Genomic DNA, 24426 nt, shown 5'->3' on the forward strand with positions numbered 1-24426 from the left:
AGCCAGTCCATGATCCAAGAGGTACTGCACCTCAGCACGCATGATTTCCTTCTTGCTCGGGCTGATTCGGTAGAAGGGTTGACGAATCGGCCGGGTGTCGGGAAGCAGTTGGATGTCGTGCTAGGTAACATTACACTCTTGGGGGTCATCTCGGAACAACTCCTGATGTTCTCTGAAGATCTTGACAAGAGGTGCACTAGGATTATCCTGAAAGTATTTGGGAAGATCATTAAGGATTTCGGAATTAGAAAGCGCTGACTCCTTGTCAGTGCTTTCGGGAGGAGAAGCTGGGAAGGTCTCACTGTGGATGTAGGGTTCTGTGAAGGTAGAATAATTGATTAGGACAGTGGGAGGAGTACCATTATATTGCTTCAGGAGGTTGACGTGGCACAGCTGGGTCTTCCGCCGCCTATCTGGAGTCTATAACGTAGTTGTTGTTATTTCTGCACTCTTTGACGCGGTAGGGTCCTGAAAACCTGTTTTGTAAAGGTGAACCTGGGATAGGGAAGTATGCTAGGATGAAATCTCCCGGCTTAAATTTCTTACTTTGCTGGTCTGGTCATAATGAGTCTTCATCCTCTCCTGGGCTTTCAATAGATTATCATGGGCAAAACGGTGGACTCTCTCTAGAATGTGTTGAAGGTTTTGAAGAAACTGGGGCACATTCTGATGCTCACTGAAGGTGGCATCTCGGAGAGAGTCTTTGAAAGCCTTAAGGGGAGTACGGCACTTACGGCCGTAGAGCATCTCATAAGGAGATACTCCTAGGGACTCATTGGGAAGACTTCTGTAAATACACATTATAAGGTCGATTTGCTTATCCCAATCCTTAGAGGTTTCACTACAAAACTTTTTCAAGAGTGCTTTGATAGTCTGATGACTACGCTCAAGAGAACCCTGTGAAGCAGGATGATAGGGGCTGGACAATACCTGTTTGATGTTGAACTCCTCCAGTGTCCTTTTGAAGAGATCACTGGTGAAGTTGGTACCACAGTCGCTCTGAATCTCCCTGGGAAATCCGTATTGAGTGAAGATCTTCAATAGATGTTTTACAACCGTAGCAGCCGTGATGTTCTTCACTGGAACTGCTATGGGAAATCTGGTGGTAGGACACAGGATGGTTAAGATATAGGCGTTACCTGAACTGGTCCGAGGTAAAGGACCAACACAGTCTATTATGAGTCTGTGGAAAGGTTCCGCAGGCACCTGTATGGGAATCAGTGGCGCTCTGGGAATGGAGATGTTCGGTTTGCCTGCCATCTGACATGTATGACACTGTTTTACGTACTGTTTGACGCTATTTACCATACCTGGCCAGTAGTAGTCTTGACGAATTCCATGGTAAGTCTTGTTGAATCCGTAGTGGGAGAGTGCTCCGTGGGCCAGGTGTAGAATAGTGGGCCGCAGGCTGGTAGGAATCACAAGTTGTTCGATGTTGGCCCAATCGTCCTCCTCCTTCAGTTTACTGGGTCTATATCTGCGGTAGAGCAAGTCGTTCTCTAGGAAGAACCCAGGAATACTGTCGGGTTGAGTCTCAGCCTGGAAAACAATGGTGTTAAAGTAAGATCTTCCCTCTGCAACTTACGGAACTCCAACTTGGTCAGATTCGGGGGTAGTTTCTGAGGGTCTTGAGGGACAGCGGGAGCAGTAGAGTCAGCTGCCTGTGGACGTGCGGCTTGTGCACGGGTGGTCACGAGAACCGGAGGAGAAACTTCATCACTCTCTTGAACCTCTGCTGGAACATACGCTAGAATAGGGTTAATTGGCACAGAGTTACACACCTGGGGTTTGTCCATGACGATCAGGTTGGTTGGTTGCAGGTCTTCTGCCAAGTCGTTGCCTAGGAGAAGTTGCACTCCAGGCATGGGAAAAGGCTTTTCCCTGACGGCGACTTGGACTTCTCCGTTCACGTAGGGACAATCCAGGTGGACTCTGGCGAGAGGGTATGGAGTGGTAGCAGTGAGGTCAGTGATGAAGACAGTTTCTCCGGTGTAGGCGATGTTGGGCACAGCCGACTTCAAGATGATCGATTGAAGAGCCGCTGTGTCCCTCAAGATCTTCAATTTGAAACGTCCCTCCGGATTTGAACCGTTGGCAGAGACAGTTCCAGTATACAGGTGGTTACTGAAAAGAGAAAGATCATTAACATTAACACCAACATTCATCACAGGCTTACCGGACTTAGGAGGAGTTGGTTTGGGTTTCTGTGGGTCAGTGGTTCCCTTGTATTGAGACTTATCACACTTGTCTATGGTATGTCCATAGAGTCTACAATACTTGCAGTACAATTGCGAGCCAGCTTGATCGGTGCTCACTTTCTCGTAACTGTACCACGACTTCTTACTGGAGGATGGTTCGGGTGTCAGCCGGTGGATGAGGCTGTATGTGTCAGCCGACTTAGCACACTTCAGGTAGTCGGTTTCTTCTTTATCTGCTAAGTAGAGACGGACAGGAGGCGGCACACGCCTCAAGAATTCTTCAACTAGCATCAGGTTGACGAGTTCTGTAAAAGTAGAGACATGTGCTGCTTCCAGCCATTTCATGAAATATCTCCGTTTTGTGTTAGCAAACTCGAGGAAGGTAGTGGTACTTGCCTTCAGGTGGTCACGGAATTTCCTTCGATAACTTTCTGTGGAGAGGAGGTAGGCGTCCAACACTGCTTGTTTCAGAGTCTGGTAGTCATTCTCAGACGCCAAAGTACTGAGTGTGATTGCAGCTCTACCTGTAAGATGGACTCTGAGAAGTGTGGCCCATTGGTCGACAGGCCAACTGAGTTGATTAGCAAGGGTTTCAAAGGTGGTGAAAAACACATCAACTTCTGCTTCTACAAAGGATGGCATTAACTTACTTGCATGTGATATATTAAAACTGACGGGAAGATTGGCAGTAGCTTGCTGGCGTTGAGCGAGGTGTGAAGTTTCCAACGTGTATTCTCGTTGACGACACTCTAGAGCCAGAGTTGCTTGTTGCTTGTCATGTTCGCGTTGCATCTCCAACTTGCGTCGTTTTGTTTCAAGCTGTACTCGTTCCCGCTCCTGGAGTGTTTCAAGCTGTACTCGTTCCCGCTCCTGGAGCATTGCAACCTCACGTTCCTGGAGGACGAGTTCACGTTCCTTGAGGGCGATTTCACGTTCGTGTTCTTCCTTCCTCAAGGCAGCCTCACGTTCTTGTTCTTCCTTTCTCAAGGCAGCTGCTTCCTTTTGTTGTTCGAGGGCTTCCCTTTGCTGTTCGCGGGCTTCCCTTTGTTGCTCACGTTCAATCTTGGCCAGCTCCAATTTGAGTTTCATCGTTGCCAAATCAGTTTTATCTGCAATATAGTAAGTTTCACGAGTTTCAGAGTCTATCTTACCTTGCTCTAAATAGTGATCCAGCAACAGGTTGTGTATGTCATTTTTGTTGGCTTGGTAGGGAACTTCTAGTTGATACTCATGTGCAAGAGTTTGTAATTCAGTTCTCTTGGCACGACTTAAAGTCCCTATTTCACCTGCTGGATCTGCACGGAAAGCTTGGAGACGAAACATGGTGAAATTAGCAAATAAATGTACAACGAATATACCGTTATAGTGAATGTCAGAAACAGGACAACGTGGCAACTGGTACCTATCCTGTGGGATCTTTAACAATTAAAGTTAAGTAAAAGATGTTAAATGATTAATTTAAATCAAAGGCGCAGGAAATCTTGTACCCGGTACTCATGTAAGAGGATAAGGGCAAGAAAATCCTACTAAACAAATGAAACAGAGTTTCGAAAACAAATGAAACAGTTAATTGCCTCAAGAGTAAAATTGGTAGTCCAAGGATGTAGGCATACCTTGCCGAGTCTCTATAGGACATAAAGCAAGTTTTTCCTACTGAAATTAATATGATACTTACAGAATTAGCGAACTTTTGTGCTCTGAAAAAGTAAGCTAATTCCCTACCGTTGTATGTATCATCATCTCTGACTGACGTGTAGGGGTGCGAGGTGTCAACTGGTGACGAGAACTGCTGCTGAGGTCCCAATTCAGCAACTAAAGTTCGAGCTAGAGGAACTATGGCCCTCTTTGTCCTCCTACAGTCAGATTGCAGAAGATTAGGTGCACTTGACCCGGGGCAGACCACAGTACCAGGGTACCAATATGATGATCTGTCAAAAATGAGAAATATCCAAGGGACAAAGATGGTAAACACAATAACACGGAGGGAGAGATGACCAATTAAGAGTATGACTGAGGCCTACAGTCACCACGTAATCCAAAGTTGTCTCACCTTCACCATATGCTACTCTCGTAATGTACAATACACCGCACCATATAAAAAATGAAATTGAATATGAAAAATAGTAAAAGCTACGTTAACAAAGTTAAATACGCTTACCATAAATTACTACTTGGCACCAGTACCTGAGTGAAGCTCCTAGGACAGGCCCCCACTTAATATGTGACGGTAACGCGTTGGTGTTCAGCTGTTCAAAAGCTAGGGGTATGGCCTCGTCACATAGAAACAAAAAAATAGAAAATCTGGAACTTCGTCTGTGGTAAGGTAATGAGAAGACACACAAAACACAAGTAAATTTAACAATGCGATTTTAATTACGTTAGAAAAAGCAAAACATGAATAAAATGGACATACAAATTCGTATAATAAAATCAATCAATCAAAATAATAAGAATAATCAAATGACAAAATGAAAAGTTACGTTAAGACAAGTGAGTAATAACAAGTGAACAATATACAATCAAATAAGAGGTGCAGGAATATTGGCTTTAAGCTATCACCTCTCTTAGTACACGTAAGTCACAGCTTAGTCTACCAAGGAGACGTGTTAACCTGATGAAAGCACTGGATATTCTGAGAGCGGTAGGTCATGTGGCCCCAGACATCAGGTAGTGTGGGGGGGTGGAGGGTAGGTGCAACTGGACACTCAGCCAATCAGCGATGAGCAAGCGACAGACAGGTAGTTTGGCGGTTCGAGGTGGAGCAGGTGTTCCTGGCTGCATACGTTTTGCGCTCTGGCAAACCTTGCTGGTGTAGTTGTTGGATATTTCTTCCATACTAGTTTTATATAGATGTATAGCGACGTATTTTGGAGGGAAGAGCAGGCTCAATCTCTTGAAGGAGATTATCGTCACAATATATATATATATATATATATATATATATATATATATATATATATATGTATATATATATATATATATATATATATATATATATATATATATATATATATATATATATATATATATATATATATTTTTTTATGCGAACAAGCCTGAATGGTCCCCAGGACAATATGCAACTGAAAACTCACACCCCAGAAGTGACTCGAACCCATACTCCCAGAAGCAACGCAACTGGTATGTACAAGACGCCTTAATCCACTTGACCATCACGACCGGACATAATGAGGTGATAGCCGAGGCTACTTGAACCACCCCACCGCTGGCACTCGGATAGTAATCTTGGGCATAGCATTTTACCAAATCACCTCATTCTTTGGGGCACACGTGAGGAACACAAATGCGAACAAGCCTGAATGGTCCCCAGGACAATATGCAACTGAAAACTCACACCCCAGAAGTGACTCGAACCCATACTCCCAGAAGCAACGCAACTGGTATGTACAAGACGCCTTAATCCACTTGACCATGGATAGCCTCGGCTATCACCTCATTATGTCCGGTCGTGATGGTCAAGTGGATTAAGGCGTCTTGTACATACCAGTTGCGTTGCTTCTGGGAGTATGGGTTCGAGTCACTTCTGGGGTGTGAGTTTTCAGTTATATATATATATATATATATATATATATATATATATATATATATATATATATATATATATATATATATATATATATATATATATATATATATATATACATATACATATACATATACATATACATATACATATACATATACATATACATATATATATATATACATATATATATATATATATATATATATATATATATATATATATATATATATATATATATATATATATATATATATATATATATATATAAATATATGTCGTACCTAATAGCCAGAACGCACTTGTCAGCCTACTATGCAAGGCCCGATTTGCCTAATAAGCCAAGTTTTCTTGAAATAATATATTTTCTCTAATTTTTTTCTTATGAAATGATAAAGCTTCCCATTTCATTATGTATGAGGTCGATTTTTTTTATTGGAGTTAAAATTAACGTAGATATATGACCGAACCTAACCAACCCTACCTAACCTAACCTAACCTATCTTTATAGGTTAGGTTAGGTTAGGTAGCCGAAAAAGTTAGGGTAGGTTAGGTTAGGTAGGTTAGGTAGTCGAAAAACAATTAATTCATGAAAACTTGGCTTATTAGGCAAATCGGGCCTTGCATAGTAGGCTGACAAGTGCGTTCTGGCTACTAGGTACGACATATATATATATATATATATATATATATATATATATATATATATATATATATATATATATATATATATACATATGTCGTACCTAGTAGCCAGAACGCACTTCTCGGCCTACTATGCAAGGCCCGATTTGCCTAATAAGCCAAGTTTTCCTGAATTAATATATTTTCTCTAATTTTTTTCTTATTAAATGATAAAGCTACCCATTTCATTATGTATGAGGTAAATTTTTTTTATTGGAGTTAAAATTAACGTAGATATATGACCGAACCTAACCATCCCTACCTAACCTAATCTAACCTATCTCTGTAGGTTAGGTTAGGTTAGGTAGCCGAAAAAGTTAGGTTAGGTTAGGTTAGGTAGGTTAGGTAGTCGAAAAACAATTAATTCATGAAAACTTGGCTTGTTAGGCAAATCGGGCCTTGCATAGTAGGCTGAGAAGTACGTTCTGGCTATTAGGTACGACATATATATATATATATATATATATATATATATATATATATATGTCGTACCTAGTAGCCAGAACTCACTTTTTGGCCTACTATTCAAGGCCCGATTTGCCTAATAAGCCAAGTTTTCATGAATTAATTGTTTTTCGACTACCTAACCTACCTAACCTAACCTAACCTAACTTTTTCGGCTACCTAACCAAACCTAACCTATAAAGATAGGTTAGGTTAGGTTAGGTAGGGTTGGTTAGGTTCGGTCATATATCTACGTTAATTTTAACTCCAATAAAAAAAATTGACCTCATACATAATGAAATGGGTAGCTTTATCATTTCATAAGAAAAAAATTAGAAAAAATATATTAATTCAGGAAAACTTGGCTTATTAGGCAAATCGGGCCTTGAATAGTAGGCCAAAAAGTGAGTTCTGGCTACTAGGTACGACATATATATATATATATATATATATATATATATATATATATATATATATATATATATATATATATATATATATATATATATATATATATATATATATACTCCTTCTTCCAGCTAGAGGTGGTACTCCCTTCCTATATATATATATATATATGTCGTACCTAGTAGCCAGAGCGCACTTCTCAGCTTACTATGCAAGGCCCGATTTGCCTAATAAGCCAAGTTTTCCTGAATTAATATATTTTCTCTATTTTTTTTCTTATGAAATGATAAAGCTACCCATTTCATTATATATGAGATCAATTTTTTTTTATTGTAGTTAAAATTAACGTAGATATATGACCGAACCTAACCAACCCTACCTAACCTAACCTAACCTATCTTCATAGGTTAGGTTAGGTTAGGTAGCTGAAAAAGTTAGGTTGGGTTAGGTTAGGTAGGTTAGGTAGTCGAAAAACAATTAATTCATGAAAACTTGGCTTATTAGGCAAATCGGGCCTTGCATAGTAGGCTGAGAAGTGAGTTCTGGCTACTAGGTACGACATATATATATATATATATATATATATATATATATATATATATATATAGGGGGGTACCACCACTGGTGTAATTATAGGGACCCACAGCCTCAGAGAAGGGAACACAGAGCACTCAGGGAAAAACTTGACATTTAACTCTGAATACGAAAGAGTGTTCACTTCTCCTACCACCCCCTTTTTTTTTTATTATGATGTACACTTTATTATGCAAGGTTATACAGTTACATATCTGATTTTATACAAAAAATGAACATTAAGAGGACACAAGAAAAAGTTCGCTTCCTAGAGGCTGTAGATTTCCTCGAACTCCTCCGACGCCGGGCAGGAACCGAGGATGCAGCGGGCATTTCCCCTCTGGATCGCGACACTGAGGCGCTGAAAGAGAAAACTTGCTGCTCTAGGGTCTCTTGTGGTGTCAATGAGCTTGGAACCAAGATCCTTAAGAAACCTTCTTGCACTCTCACCCCATGGGCCTAGGGTCTCAGACCCTATTGGAACGAAATTGTACCTTTGATCTAATTGCCTGTACTTGACTGACTTTTGTTTTTCTCTGTGTGTCGCTGCGGCTCCTGCCGTGCCGGCAGAGAGGGTGATGTATGTCGTTGCCAGGGTGGATACGCAAGTATAGTCCCATGCTAACTGCCTGCCACCCTTCCACGGACGCAGTGTGATTCCGTCTGGTCGGCCGGCAAAGCTAACAGAGTCACGGTTCAGTAGGTTGCGGGGCTCTCTCTCCGCTGGACACTGAGCAGAGGCAAGGCTTCTTTTAATGATGTCGTTGACTTCGTCGTGTCTAGTGTGCCAACCACCCGATTTTCCACAGTGCAGGCCATGCAATCCATATTCGTCAGCATCTGCCTCGCCGCAAATACACCTGTGAACAGTGTGGATAGGGGCAGCAAGGCGGAGAGCGACTGCAATACGGAGCTCCTGCGGATCAAGACGTGTGCCTGTCGCAGACATAGGGACTGCCAGAAGGAAGTCCCCTGCATGGGGAGCCTGCACAGCTGTGAGGCGTGCACGATCACTGGGGGTTGTTGCTGCCTCCAGCAAAGCTGTGGCTTCTTTGTCTGCAATGGGGCTGTCCCAACTGGATTGTTTCTTGGCTTTCGGCATGGCTGGTCTGAGTGCTGGGTCTGTCATGGCACCCCATTTCGTGTCACATTCCGTGTAGTGGGGGTCCTGTATCCCCGCTACATCACTCAGGGTGTCAGGTAGAATTTCCTTAACCAGGTCATCTGATGCTGAGGAGGAAGACAGGAAGGCTGGGACTGCAATTTGGGTGGCGGTGCGGACACCCAAGCCACCGAGCCTGACAGGAAGAGTGGCTTGTTTCCACTGGCATTCGTTGAGAGAGAGGTTAACAACTTTTTCCAGCATGGTCTTCAGTAGGAGGTCATACTCGTCAAGCTTTGGGTTGTTGTAAGATGGGGCGCACCTCAGAAAGTAGGTTAGCCTCGGAAGGGATAGGCATTTGGTGAGGAGATAAAAAGCATCGTGGGCATCGATGTCACCTATTCTGTCTTCCATCCTCCTAAGGTCTGCGATTTTCTTGTCGAGGATCTCCTCAATGGCGTTAGACCCGAGGGGAGCTCCAAGGAGGGTGCTGTTCTCGGCCCTAATGACATGGGCTCCAGGCAAGGCAGACCTTATTCTAGCTACGATGTCTGGGTTGGAGGAGACTACTTCACACTTGGAAGGGTTCAGGACGAGACCCAGGCTTACTTCTTGCTCCCTTATTTTCCTGATATCTGACAAGAGGTGGTCTACGGTGCCAGCTATAGTGCCATCATCCAAAAAACAGATGTTGAACTCGCTGGACAAGCTTTCGGTGATTTCTTTTAAGACTAAGCAGAAAAGAAGGGGAGCAAGAGGATCACCTTGCTGAACACCTTCACATGATCTGATTTCATGTTCACCAAAGAGCAGTTTTGACTCGCCACTGTAGCACGATAGTATGAACGGGTAGAGGGGCCGGAAATGGCGATGTACGGCACAAAGTACTGCATCTCTTCTTACCATGTTGAAGGCATTCTTAAAGTCCAGTTTGAGCAGGGCCTTTTCATCAGAAATGTTTGTGATGTATGCTCGTGCTGCATGGGCAGCCGCTTCACAGCCTTGGGGGATTCCAAATCCTAGCTGGATTGGTTTCAGCAATTCAGCCGCTTGCTGGCTGACAACCCTCGTAGCAGCCTTGGCAATCAGGCGTCGGAGAGTGTTGCCAACAGCGATTGGCCTGATTCCTTCGTCCTTCTTTTTGAGAGCACAGAGGGAGGCACCAAAAAAGAGAGGCCTGATGACCTCAGGTATCTCACCAGCCAGACACATGTTGACGAACCTTGTGAGTTCCATAAGAAGATCTTGTGCAGCATCACCAACCGCAGGATTTAACATTTGCTTGATATGTTGAGGTTTTAACCCTGTAAAGCCGCCTGCTGACCCAGGTGGAAAAGAAAGGGCTGCTTTGTAGACCTCAGATTCACCAACTGTTAATGGGTCTGAAATGGTGTCGGCTGATGGCGGAACGATGTTGTCGCCTTGAGGGGCTCTGGGTGGGTGCTTGCTTTGCAGGGCCCGTGCTGTGGCTGAGTTTCGAGGAGCAATTTTCTCGTCACTGGTGAGGACTCTAATAGCACTTGCGGTATTTCCCTCTTCAATTTTCTTGGTGATTTGTGCTCTGATTTTGTACGTTTCCGGTATGTTGTTGTTACCATTTCTGCGGTGGGTGTGGTTTGCTCGGAGAGGCAGGCGAACTAGGTTGTCCCCCCTTGGGTATTCATTTATCGCCCTCAGGACCGAGGAAGCAAGTGATTTGTCCCTCCTTGGAGGGACGGTGAGGCATACATTGCCAAACAGAAGGACATTATGCCACGCTTGAATGTTTTCCGGTGCATCATTGACCCTTTTCAGAAGATTACAAAGTTTGGCTGCTGCATTTGGGCGGGCTGCTTTTGGGATGTGTGGTAATGTTCTAGCAGACGTCGCTATGATCGCTTGGGTGAGGTTCTCAGATGAGATTAGGTTAATGGGAGTCTCTTCCCTAACTGTTAATGGCAGCTGGCCATTGCTTCCCTTCGGAAGCTGGTGGGAACCACTGCATCTTTCCTCGTTGAAGGTGTGAAAGCGGATAACACCACCGATGGAGTTTATGGCGGTGTTTTTGTTGCAAACTCGGCAAAAACCTCTTTTAGGAGCAGTTGTTGGCACCTCAAGGCTTGTGGAGTCCTGCCCGACCGCTGGGACCCCTTCCATTTCAACTCGGTTGGCCGAGTTAAACTGTGCATTATTCTATAGAGGGGGGCAAACACACTGGGTCATGGCCAAGCAACTGGGTGTGGAGCCAACAACTGGGTGTGGAGCCAGCAACTGGGTGTGGAGGCATCAACTGGGTGTGGAGCCAGCAACTGGGTGTGGAGGCATCAACTGGGTGTGGAGCCAGCAACTGGGTGTGGAGCCAGCAACTGGGTGTGGAGGCCGCGGCTGGGTGTGGAGGCATCAACTGGGTGTGGAGGCATCAGCTGGGTGTGGCGGCATCAGCTGGGTTTGGAGGCCGCGGCTGGGTGTGGAGGCATCAGCCGGGTGTGGAGGCCGCGGCTGGGTGTATATATATATATAATATATAATATTATATATATATATATATATATATATATATATAATATATATATATATATATATATATATATATATATATATATATATATATATATATAGTGACGGTAAAGTGTTGGAGTGTTGATGTTCGGCAGTCCTCCAATGGCAGGTGTCAAAGCCTGGTCACACTTTTAACAAAATTATAGACTGCTTGCCTGTTGTCTGTGGTAAGTTAGAGGGAGGAACACGTAAAACACAAAATATGAACAATGAAACTTTAATATATTTACTTTAAACATAAATGAAAATAAAGACTAATCTCGGGAAGTTAAATTACAGTTAAATAATAAAGAAAATGTAAAGACAATGTGAAATACAAAATACAATGTAAAAATGGTGCTGAGAATATCGGCTATGGCTGAAACCTCCCTTCGTATACGAGCTAATGAGCGAGTATGCCAGAGAGAGGTGTCAACCTTAAGAGCACAAGGAATACTCTGAAGTGGATAGCTGGTCAGGCTCAGACTTCGTGTAGAGGGCGCTGAGGTGCTGTGTGCAGGTGCGCGGCTGGCGAGTCACCAATCACAGGCAGGCAAGCTGGTGAAGGGTAGTTAGCTGGTTTGATGGCGAGCCGGCGTGAGGAGGGTGTGAGGGGTGGGGGGGGATCTTGGATACGTTTTGCTTCCTGGTCAAAACGTATTGTGCTACTGGTGACATATCTTAAATGTAGCATCTTATACTTGTGTCTTTGGCGTAACTTAAAGTAGGGAGGAGTAGGCTCAATCTCTCTAGAAAGAGATTATCATCACAACATATATATATATATATATATATATATATATATATATATATATATATATATATATATATATATATATATATATATATATATATGTCGTACCTAGTAGCCAGAACTCACTTCTCAGCCTACTATTCAAGGCCCGATTTGCCTAATAAGCCAAGTTTTCCTGAATTAATATATTTACTATAATTTTTTTCTTATGAAATGATAAAGCAACCCTTTTCTCTATGTATGAGGTCAATTTTTTTTTATTGGAGTTAAAATTAACGTAGATATATGACCGAACCTAACCAACCCTACCTAACCTAACCTAACCTATATTTATAGGTAAGGTTAGGTTAGGTAGCCAAAAAAAGCTAGGTTAGGTTAGGTTAGGTAGGTTAGGTAGACGAAAAAACATTAATTCATGAAAACTTGGCTTATTAGGCAAATCGGGCCTTGAATAGTAGGCTGAGAAGTGCGTTCTGGCTATTAGGTACGACATATATATATATATATATATATATATATATATATATATATATATATATATATATATATATATATATATATATATATATATATATATATATATATATATATATATATATATATATATATATATATATATATATATGTCGTACCTAGTAGCCAGAACTCACTTTTTGGCCTACTATTCAAGGCCCGATTTGCCTAATAAGCCAAGTTTTCATGAATTAATTGTTTTTCGACTACCTAACCTACCTAACCTAACCTAACCTAACTTTTTCGGCTACCTAACCAAACCTAACCTATAAAGATAGGTTAGGTTAGGTTAGGTAGGGTTGGTTAGGTTCGGTCATATATCTACGTTAATTTTAACTCCAAAAAAAAAAATTGACCTCATACATAATGAAATGGGTAGCTTTATCATTTCATAAGAAAAAAATTTGAAAAAATATATTAATTCAGGAAAACTTGGCTTATTAGGCAAATCGGGCCTTGAATAGTAGGCCAAAAAGTGAGTTCTGGCTACTAGGTACGACATATATATATATATATATATCGGGCCTTGCATAGTAGGCTGAGAAGCGCGTTCTGGCTACTAGGTACGACATATATATATATATATATATATATATATATATATATATATATATATATATATATGTGTGTGTGTGTGTGTGTGTGTGTGTATATATTTTAAAAATAGGGAAGGGAGTACCACCTCCGGCTGGAAGAAGGGGGGGACCCATAGCCTCGGAGGAAACCACACATAACGCATTGGAGGGAATGTAGGTCCCCTCCAATACAGTTTCTGTGTGCTTTTCTCCTACCACCCCCTTCCTTTTTTTGTGCTTTATTATGTATTTGATGGTTACAAGATATACATGGGTTGATACAAAAATAATACAAATAGGTGCTTAAAGGTTATGGATCTCTTGAAAAACACGACAATGGGAAACATTGATGATTGTCACAAACGGGTTCGATCATTGTTGCAAGTGAAACACTTCTTCGAATTCCTCTGAAGTTGGATTAGTGCCCAAGACGCAACAGGTATTTCCCCTCTGGATCGCAACACTGAGGCGCTGGAGCAAGAAACTTTTTGCTCTCTGGTCTTTTGTAGCGCTGATCAATTTGTCTCCCAAGTCCTTGAGGAACTTCAATGCACATTTTCCCCACGAACCGAGGGTCTACAAGCTGATCGGAACAAAGCTGTAGCAGTGTGTCAGACCTCTGTATTTAATAATTTTCTGCGATTTCCTGAAAGAAGCAGCACCACTGCTTTCACGTGTGCTGTAGTGGAGGTAGGTACTGGCCTGTGTGGCAGTGCACGTGTAGTCCCACACCACTTGCTTACCATCCTTCCAAGGAAGCAAGGTGACCCCATCTGGGCACTTCTGAGGGTCGTTAGGTCTGGATAAGTGTGGTTCTCTTTGTGCCGGGCAACGGGCTGTGGCGAGGCTCCTCTTGATGATGTCGTTGACTTCTTCATGTCTTGCAATCTTTCCCTGTGATTTACGACATACCAGACCATGACGGCCATATTGGTCTGCCATCGCAGTTCCGCAGATGCACCTATGTTCGGTGAGGATGCGGGCGGCAAGGAGAAGGGCAACTCCAATGCGGAGAACGTCATGACTAAGGCGAGTTCCCAGGGCTGCATTGGGCACAGCAAATAAAAAATCCCCGGCGTGGGGTGCTGTTACAACAGGAGGGAGGCTTTGTTTTCAGCATCAGCGTTGTCAATCATTGCTGTGACAGTCTTTTTCCGTTATGGGGCTATCCCAGTGGGCCTGCTTGTGGTCTTTTGGGACTCGTGGTCGGGGTTGAGGGTATGCAATGGTGTCCCAGTGTCTGGCTGCTTCGATGAACGTTTGATCATGAGTTCCCGCTCTCTCTCTTATACGCTCTGGTAGAATCTGCCCTACCAATTCGTTAGCTGCTGTACATGAGAATAAGAATGCTGGAAGTGCTACCTCAGTTGCCTTGCTATCTCCCCAAATCTCACTGGTAGTGTTGCTTGGTCCCACTGACTGTCATCTAAATCTAGGTTGAGCGCCTTCCTGAATATTGACCTGAGGAGCTCATCATATTGACTTAGAAGTGGGTTGCCAAACGTGGGTGCACACCTTAAGAAGTATGTTAGCCTGGGCAAGGTAAGGCACTTTGTGAGAAGGTAGAGGGCATCATGGGAGTCCAAGTCCTCTTTTCTCGCTTCCATCTTCTTTAGGTCTTTAAACATTTTGTCAAGGACTGCGGCAATGGCATTGTGGCCCAGAGGTGCTCCAAGTAGTGTGCTGTTGGTGGATTTAATGCCTGAGGCTTCTGGTAAAACTGATTTTACTGCTCTAATAATTACCTCACTAGATGCAATAATTTCGCACTTGGAGGGGTTAAGAACGAGACCCATGGACTCCCCCCGTGTCTTCACCAGCTGCAGGTCTTCCAGCAGGGAATCTTGTGTGTCTGCCAGAGTGCCATCATCCAGGAACCAGATTGGCCTTAAATCCTTATTTAAAACACAGACCAGTTGTACAATTGACTGAGATCTGTGGCAGCCACACACGCTGTGCTATTCCAGTGTACTTACCTAGTTGTCCTTGCGGGGGTCGAGCTCTGGCTCTTTGGTCCCGCCTCTCAACCGTCAATTAACAGGTGTACAGGTTCCTGAGCCTATTGGGCTCTATCATATCTACACTTGAAACTGTGTATGGAGTCAGCCTCCACCACATTGCTTCCTAATGCATTCCATTTGTCAACCACTCTGACATTAAAAAAGTTCTTTCTAATATCTCTGTGGCTCATTTGGGCACTCAGTTTCCACCTGTGTCCCCTAGTGCGTGTGCCCCTTGTGTTAAATAGCCTATCTTTATCAACCCTGTCGATTCCCTTGAAAATCTTGAATGTGGTGATCATGTCCCCCCCTAACTCTTCTGTCTTCCAACGAAGTGAGGTTCAATTCCCATAGTCTCTCCTCGTAGCTCATACCTCTCAGCTCGGGTACTAGTCTGGTGGCAAACCTTTGAACCTTTTCCAGTTTAGTCTTATGCTTGACTAGATATGGACTCCATGCTGGAGCCGCATACTCCAGGATTGGTCTGACATATGTGGTATATAATGTTCTGAAAGATTCGTTACACAAGTTTCTAAAGGCCGTTCTTATGTTAGCAAACCTGGCATATGCTGCTGATGTTATCCTCTTGATATGAGCTTCAGGGGACAGGTCTGGCGTGATATCAACCCCCAGGTCTTTCTCTCTCTCTGACTCTTGAAGTATTTCATCTCCCAAGTGATACCTTGTATCTGGTCTCCTGCTTCCTACTCCTATCTTCATTACATTACATTTTCTTGGGTTAAACTCTAATATCCATTTGTTCGACCATTCCTGCAGCTTGTCCAGGTCTTCTTGAAGCCTCAAGCTGTCCTCCTCTGTCTTAATCCTTCTCATAATTTTGGCGTCGTCAGCAAACATTGAGAGGAATGAGTCTATACCCTCTGGGAGATCATTCACGTATATCAGAAACAGGATAGGTCCAAGCACAGAGCCCTGTGGGACTCCACTGGTGACTTCCCGCCATTCTGAGGTCTCACCCCTCACTATAACTCTCTGCTTCCTATTGCTTAGGTACTCCCTTATCACCTGGAGCGCCCTACCAGTTACTCCTGCCTGTTTCTCCAGCTTATGCATCAAACTTTTATGGGGTACTGTGTCAAAGGCTTTCCGACAGTCCAAAAAAATGCAGTCCTCCCATCCTTCTCTTTCTTGCTTAATCTTTGTCACCTGATCATAGAATTCTATTAAGCCTGTAAGGCAAGATTTACCCTCCCTGAACCCATGTTGATGGGTTGTCACGAAGTCTCTTCTCTCCAGATGTGTTACTAGGTTTTTTCTCACAATCTTCTCCATCACCTTGCATGGTATACAAGTTAAGGACACTGGCCTGTAGTTCAGTGCCTCTTGTCTGTCACCCTTTTTAAATATTGGTACTACATTAGCAGTCTTCCATACTTCTGGTAGGTCTCCCATTTCCAGTGACCTATTATACACTATGGAGAGTGGCAAGCTAAGTGCTCCTGCACACTCTTTCAATACCCATGGTGAGATTCCCTCCAGCCCAACAGCTTTTCTCACATCCAGCTCCAATAGGTGCTTCTTGACCTCATCTCTTGTAATTTCGAACCTTTCCAAGGTCACCTGGTTTGCTGCCACCTCTCCTAGCACCGTGACTTCTCCCTGTTCTATTGTAAAGACCTCCTGGAACCTTTTGTTGAGTTCTTCACACACCTCTTTGTCATTCTCTGTGTACCTGTCCTCGCCCACCCTAAGTTTCATCACCTGTTCCTTCACTGTAGTCTTCCTCCTGATGTGACTGTGTAGTAGCTTTGGTTCGGTCTTGGCTTTATTAGCTATATCATTTTCATACCTTTTCTCAGCTGCTCTTCTCACACTAACATACTCGTTCCTGGTTCTCTGGTATCTCTCTCTACTTTCTGGTGTTCTGTTATCACGGAAGTTCCTCCATGCCCTTTTGTTCAGCTCCTTTGCTTTCATACATTCCCTATTAAACCACGGATTCTTCCTTTGCTTTTCTGTTTTTTCCTGTTGGGCTGGGACAAACCTGCTTACAGCCTCCTGACATTTTTGGGTGACATAGTCCATCATGTCTTGTACAGACTTGGTTCCGAGTTCTGTGTCCCAATGTATATCCCATAGGAATTTATTCATCTCCTCATAGTTTCCCTTTCGGTACGCCATCCCTTTGTTTCCCAGTTCTTCTTTGGGGGTGATAATTCCTAGCTCAACCAGGTACTCAAAGATCAATACACTATGATCACTCATTCCCAAGGGGGCTTCCAACTTAACTTCCCTTATATCCGACTCATTTAGGGTAAATATCAGATCAAGCAAGGCTGGTTCATCCCCTCCTCTCGTTCTTGTCGGTCCCTTGACGTGTTGACTTAGAAAGTTTCTTGTTGCCACATCCAGCAGCTTAGCTCTCCATGTGTCTGGGCCTCCATGTGGGTCTCTGTTCCCCCAATCTATCTTTCCATGGTTGAAGTCTCTCATGATTAGTAGCCTGGATCCGTTCCTGCTAGCCACAGAAGCTGCTCTCTCTATTATATTGATGGTGGCCAAGTTGTTTCTATCATATTCCTGTCTGGGTCTTCTGACATTTGGTGGGGGGTTATATATGACTACTACTATAATTTTCTGTCCTCCAGTTGCTATGGTGCCTGATATGTAGTTACTGAAACCTTCACAGTTCTGAATTACCATCTCTTCGAAACTGCAACCTTCTCTTAGTAGCAAAGCTACACCACCTCCTCCTCTCCCTTCTCTCTCTTTCCTCACTACATAGTAGCCCTGTGGAAACACTGCGTTTGTTATGGTGTTTGCTAGCTTTGTTTCTGTGAGTGCTATTATGTCTGGGTTTTCTTCTAGTGCCCATTCTTCGAGTTCACTTGTTTTATTAGTAATTCCATCTATGTTAGTGTACATTGCCATGAAGCTCACTTTCTTCAGTTCATTTTCTTGTCCCTTTCTTGGCGAGCATTCTGCTGGTGTGGGAAGCTTTTCAGTGGGTGAGATGATCTGTGAGGTGGTTTGCAGGGTTTCAGGGGAACCAGGTTTGTGTGTGTGTGTGTGTGTGAGTGTGTGTGTGTGTGTATGTACTCACCTAGTTGTACTCACCTAGTTGTGTTTGCGGGGGTTGAACTCTGGCTCTTTGGTCCCGCTTCCCAACCGTCAATCAACAGGTGTACAGATTCCTGAGCCTATTGGGCTCTATCATATCTACACTTGAAACTGTGTATGGAGTCAGCGTCCACCACATCACTTCCTAATGCATTCCATTTGTCAACCACTCTGACACTAAAAAAGTTCTTTCTAATATCTCCGTGGCTCATTTGGGCACTCAGTTTCCACCTGTGTCCCCTTGTGCGTGTGCCCCTTGTGTTAAATAGCCTGTCTTTATCTACCCTATCAATTCCCAGGTTAGAAGATGGGTGTGTGTGTGTGTGTGTGTGTGTGTGTGTGCGTGCGTGCGTGCGTGCGTGCGTGTGTGTGTGGGGGGGGAGGCAGCCAGCGCTGACCACAGGGTACCCCACAACCTGTTTACTCAATAGGCTTGTGGTCACCTAGGGTGGCAGTCCAGGCCCTATTATACTGTGCTGTAAGGACCATTCTCCTCTGGCATATTTAACCTTCGGCTTTTAGTCCTTCTGAGACCCACTGAGAGTGTTCTACCCCTCAGTGCAGGTTATGACTGTTGGCGCTGATGACAGGTAAGGCATGCTGCCTGCTCTACCATTCGTCGTGCTAATCATCATCATATGATTATCAATGATAACCAGGTATCGGACGAAGGGGCAAGTACACACGTCTGACCTTCCCTAAAGGCACGAGTGTGGCTGACAGGATTGTGTGGAGTAAGAAACAGAGCGAGGAGTACCCACCTGACTCTGCAGGCATGGTATGTCCACATGTCAACTCCCCATATGTGTATGTTTCAGGAGAGAAGCAGCAAGTTGTGGAGGCTCTTCTACAAGGAAAAATGCGTGATGTAAAGATCTCCCTTCTAGATAATCCAACACGGAACGAGAAGATGGATGAATACCTAGTCGACAGGTATAGTCACGGGTATCCACTAGCGTGGGACTATGAATTAGACGGGGTACACAGAGCACGAAGATTGACCAAGAATGGTAAGCCTACTGATCAAATAGTCATAGTCTGGAAAAAGCCTGATCCGCCACCTGACCAGTATTATTTTGCTGGGTTGAATGCACGCCCCAGCACGTTCAGGGTGTGGCAGCCAGACCCTGTGGAGTGTTACGAGTGCTGTGGCAGTGGCCACATAGCTAAGCACTGCTGGTGCCCAACACCCAAGTGTGCTCTCTGTTCCGGTCCTCACCCACTGAAGGACTGTCCGTATAAGAAGAGCAGAGACCAAAGAAAGCTGGAACAGGAGCAACAGAACACTGTAACAGAAGGAGGGCAACAACCTGAAACTGTGGCTCCGTCTAAACCGCCGCTGAAGTGTTTCACATGTGGTACAGAAGGAGTAACCATCTGGCACTCAGACTGAACCAAACGGCCAGCCTCCCTTGGCACAAGGAGGCAAGTGCCCGAGAATCAACAAGTGCTTACTGATGCCGGCTCTAGTACTGTTGACCCACCCCATAGTGGTGACAGTACCAGCAACGCCCCTGACAACACACAACAGCCTGAGACAACAGTTAAAGGACAGTTGGAAGCCTTGCAAACACAGGTAACAGAACTGGCCAAAATTATACAGATGCTACGTTGGGCTCCTTCACAAGAGATACAGCAGCCTCCACACTGCTGTGTCACAGCCGTGGCCCGCGCTAGTAAAGCTACCTGCGAAGGTGGTGACGGCGGCGGCGGCAGCAGAGATGAGAGCGACAACGGAGGCGGTGGCAGCGACGTCGTCAGTCAACTCAGGGATGACAGCAGTGTTAGTGACACAGAAACATTAACTGGAAAAGGAAGTCGATCCGCATCAGGATATATTAAAATGAATAATGACCTTAACGAACGCGCTCGAGCCAAGTACGAGAATGAAAATGATAATATTCTGCGTGACAGTAATTATGCCATGCAACATACAGAGAAAATTCACTCACAGACTATTCCGAGTTCCTCAGTGATCAAGAGACTGATGACATCACCAGGTGCTACTGATGACACCAAACACCAGGTTGGTGCGGCTCTTTACGTCGTACAGTCACTTAATGACACATTGTGGAAGTGGGACGAGAACAACGATGGTACCACCAGTCCCAGGGAGGAACATCACAAAGACAATGGCTGCTGTTGACACAAGGACCATTAATCTAATAGACCATATGATCTAATTGCATATGTTACCAGTAACAACATAGATATAATTGCTATACAGAAGCCCTACACGTCCAACATGATAAACAAAACCCCACCAAAGATCAGAGGGTATGCATCCTATACTAACAGCAACACCACAGGCCTACTAACCAACCCGTTCTCGCACTTTCTTACAATCAATATTGACTTATTAAATAAGTGCATATGTGACATACTAACATATTGCGAATACTTTAGTTTACCTTGAAAAGCTTCATAGAAAATGCCGATCTTACCTAACCTTCTTAGTATGTTAAGATAAGCATCTTATTGCTTCGTAATTACAATTATTACTTAACCTATACCTATAATAGGTTAAGTAATAATTGTAATTACGAAGCAATAATATGATTATCTTAACATACTAAGAAGGTTAGGTAAGGTCGGCATTTTCTATGAAGCTTTTGAAGGAAAACTAAAATATTCACAATAAATTAGTATGTCACATATGCACGTATTTAATAAGTCAATATTGACTATACGAAAGTGCGAGAACGGGTTGTACTAATATACATCAGAAGTGATTTACCACACTCTTGTGAGCACGTCACACAATGTACACAAACAGTACCATCACATTCATGTACAAACTGCATCAGACCACTTCTCATTCCTCAACGTATATGCAAGAAGTCAGAACTAAATGTAACATTGCTCCCAGATCTAGAAAATCATGGGACAATATACATGGGAGATTTTAATGCTAGACACAGCTGGGAGACATTACTAACAACGATAATGGATACAAATTTATAAAATATGTTTATGACAACAGATTAACCGTGTATACTACGGATATGCAAATTCATTTATTGGGAGGAATTCTTGATTATGTAATGGATAGAAACCTTGTGCAAGATAGGATGGAATGTTCGTTGGTAAATCACTTGGTTAGTGATCACTATGCAGTTTCTTCTTCCTATGAGGTACAGAGTGATGTACCTAATAGATATCAGAGACGGAAAATGAATATTCCATATGGCTTGCACGATCACTTTATTAATTGTATTTCAAAATGGAATCAAGATTACACAATAACGAATGTGCAAGCCTTCTCCAGAGATCTCGTTGGTACAATTACTACCTACTACGACACATGGGTGTGTTGGGGAACAGGCCGTAAGCCTAGCAGAAGTGGGCAACACCTACCACCACCCAAGTGGGTCGTTGCTAGGCGTTCCGTGAGAGAGGGTGTTGTTGTTGCGTCGGCGCCATGGGGACCACCCCCTCCCCCCTATTCGCCGCTCTGAGACCGTGGGTCTGGAATTTTATGGACGTGCGTCTTACCTGGCCCTTGAGATTGTCCTGTTGGCTAGGCTGCGTGTGTGTGTTGCCGATGTGTACGGGCTCCAACTGCTGTCCACCCATCGGGCACTTGTTAAGTTCAACTCCGCTGCTGTCTATAGGGACTTCGTGGCCCGTTACGATGGGCGCTCTCTTCCTCTCCCTGGGGACGGTGGTACCGTCACTATCTCTGACCGGTGCTGCTCGGTAACATATGTGGCCCTGCATGGTGTGCCGTTTGAATTCACGGAGGCTTTGCTTCGACGGACTTTTGGCAAGTTTGGGACTGTCGTTTCCATCCGGATGAACTCCGTCTCTGCCGGCAGGTGGCGTGAAGTCTCGTGTGGGACCCGGACTCTCGACCTGAGGCTCAAGTCTCCTGTTCCCTCCTCGGTGACCTTGATGGGCTACACCATGTGGGCGTTCTACCCAGGACAACCTCGACAATGTTTTCGTTGTGGCATTGAGGGGCATCTGGCAGCTGATTGCACTAGGGTCGCGGCTGCTCCAGTTAATTTGTTCCGGGACGAGGATTTTCCCCCGTTGGTGGCGCAGGACCTGTCTCCTCATGATGGAGTGGGTGGGGAGGTTCCCCTGCCGCCTGCTGACCCGGTGGTGGCCGTTGGCCCGGCATGTGTGGATGGTGGTGTACACGACGAGGTGGTGGTGTGTGCAGCTCCGCCCCTGCAGTTTGTGTCGTCACTTCTAATGGCTTCTGCACCTGTTTCCAACTCTGTGCCTTCGATGTCTGGAGGCTCCCTCACCTGTGTTGGACCCTTCCCCTCCTGCGGCCGTGCCTGTTCCTTCTCCTGTCTCCTCTGTGGGTAAAGGTCTCGTCCCCCGTGTTGTTGAGGCTGACATTCTGCGGGGTCGTGCTACCCCGGTTGTGGGGCGGCCTGCTGCCGGCTCCTCTCGGGTGCCTCCTGCAGGGGGTGACAGCTCCAATGATCAACGGCCTGTCCCCAAGCGTTCGCGTACGGATACAGGTGCTTCGCCTCCTCGTTCGTGGGCAGAGGAATGTGAGGATGCGGCGAGGGTTGATGTTTCTTCTGAGAGCTATTCCTCTGTGGAGTGCGAGGATGGTGCGTGTGGTGCTGATGTGGGTCCGGTGGATAGTGTGGGCTCTGATGTGGCTCCTGCTGTGGGGGTGGGGACTCATGTGGGGCCGGTACCTCTTGTTTCGGGCACGTTGCCCGTGTTGGATGGTTCCGGTTCCCCGTGGGGGGTGGTTCCCCCTTACAAGGTTGAGAGTGGACGTGGAACCTGGTGGTGGTGTTGAAGAAAACTGCTCGCTCTGAGGGTTCTGTGTCCCCTGCCCCGTCCCCTGTTTCATCGGCGGTGGTTATGCTGCCCCACACGTCTTCGGCCATTTCTTCTGTGTCTCCTGCTTTGTCGGAGGTGGGGTTGCCGCCTTGGCAGCCTCCGCCCGCTGTTCCGGCCTCTCCTGCTTCCTCGGCGGCGGTGTTCCAGCCTTCCAAGTCGGGTTCTACGTTTTCAGTGTCCTGTCGTTTGAGGCGACCGCTCCCACCGGATGTGGTGATTCCGGAGTATATGGAGTACCCGCGGTGTCGTGAGGGCCGTTCCCCTACCGAACTGGAGTATTTGATATGGGAGGCTTATAAGCGAAAGTATCCGTCGAGGAAGATTCCTGAGAAATATCCTCCTCATTGACTGTTGTGTGTTGTGGGGTTGCTTGCGCCTGGGTGCGTGGGTGTGGGGTGGGGGATGCATGTGTGTGTCTGGGTCGGGGGGGGGGGGGGGGGTTCCGTTTCCTGCATGTTCCGGTTTTTTATTTTTTTGCTTATTTTTTTGCTTATGGTTTAGTTGTGTGGGGTTTAAGTGTTTTTGTGTGTTAGTTGTGTATTGCTTTGTTGTATTCCATAGTTATTTTCATGTTTTACTTACTATGTTGTATTTACAGTGTTATATTTACCATGTTCTGTTACTGTGTTCTCGATTCTGTGGTGTGATGTCTGCTGTTGTGTGGTGTGGCACATGGTGCGTGTGTTTTGCGTTTGTGTTATTTTGTATATGTGTATTCCTTGTTTATATTTTACCCCTTGGTTTTATTGTGCTCTTTGTGCACTTTTGTCATTACTGATGCTTGTGGCCCGCCCCGTCTGGGTAGTGCTGCTTTCGTTTGTGTGTGTGTGTGTTCTCATGTGTTTTCTGTTATTCTTTGTTTTCACTTTTGTGTTATGTTGATCTGTGTTACTTGTTATCTGTGTTATTGTTATTCTGTGTTCTTTGTTATTATGTGCTTTCCTGTTTTTTATGGTTACTTTACGCTGTAATTACTTTGTTTAAAAAAATAAAACAAGTGGGTCCTCTTACCTATATTTGTTAAAGAACATGAACGAGTAAAGCAACTTGGAGATACATAAAAAAAATCAAAGCACAAGGTGACTTGCATGCATTTCTGGTAGCAAATATAGAGGTGAGAGACATGAGCAACGTTATACGTAATAAACATTGGGAAGAGTTCCTACAAAGTATAAATGAGCAAGCAACACTTGTTGAGGTTTGGGAAAAGATACGATA

General features: G+C 44.5%; 2 protein-coding genes across 2 annotated transcripts in view; one reads left to right on the top strand and one right to left on the bottom strand.

The window, feature by feature from the left end:
- Positions 1 to 24426, top strand: part of LOC123762162 (uncharacterized) — a 530605-nt gene that overhangs the window by 14486 nt on the left and 491693 nt on the right. The gene's annotated exons all lie outside the window — the stretch shown is intronic.
- On the bottom strand, positions 22761 to 23882 carry LOC123762168 (activating signal cointegrator 1 complex subunit 2 homolog). The gene is made up of 2 exons (XM_069335632.1): positions 23791 to 23882; positions 22761 to 23478 (listed from the first exon to the last, which is right to left on the bottom strand). The coding sequence occupies exons 1-2, from the start codon at positions 23880 to 23882 to the stop codon at positions 22761 to 22763; spliced, it is 810 nt and encodes a 269-aa protein (XP_069191733.1).

This window comes from Procambarus clarkii, chromosome 34, assembly GCF_040958095.1.
Source record: "Procambarus clarkii isolate CNS0578487 chromosome 34, FALCON_Pclarkii_2.0, whole genome shotgun sequence".
NCBI classification, from domain to species: Eukaryota; Metazoa; Arthropoda; class Malacostraca; order Decapoda; family Cambaridae; genus Procambarus; species Procambarus clarkii.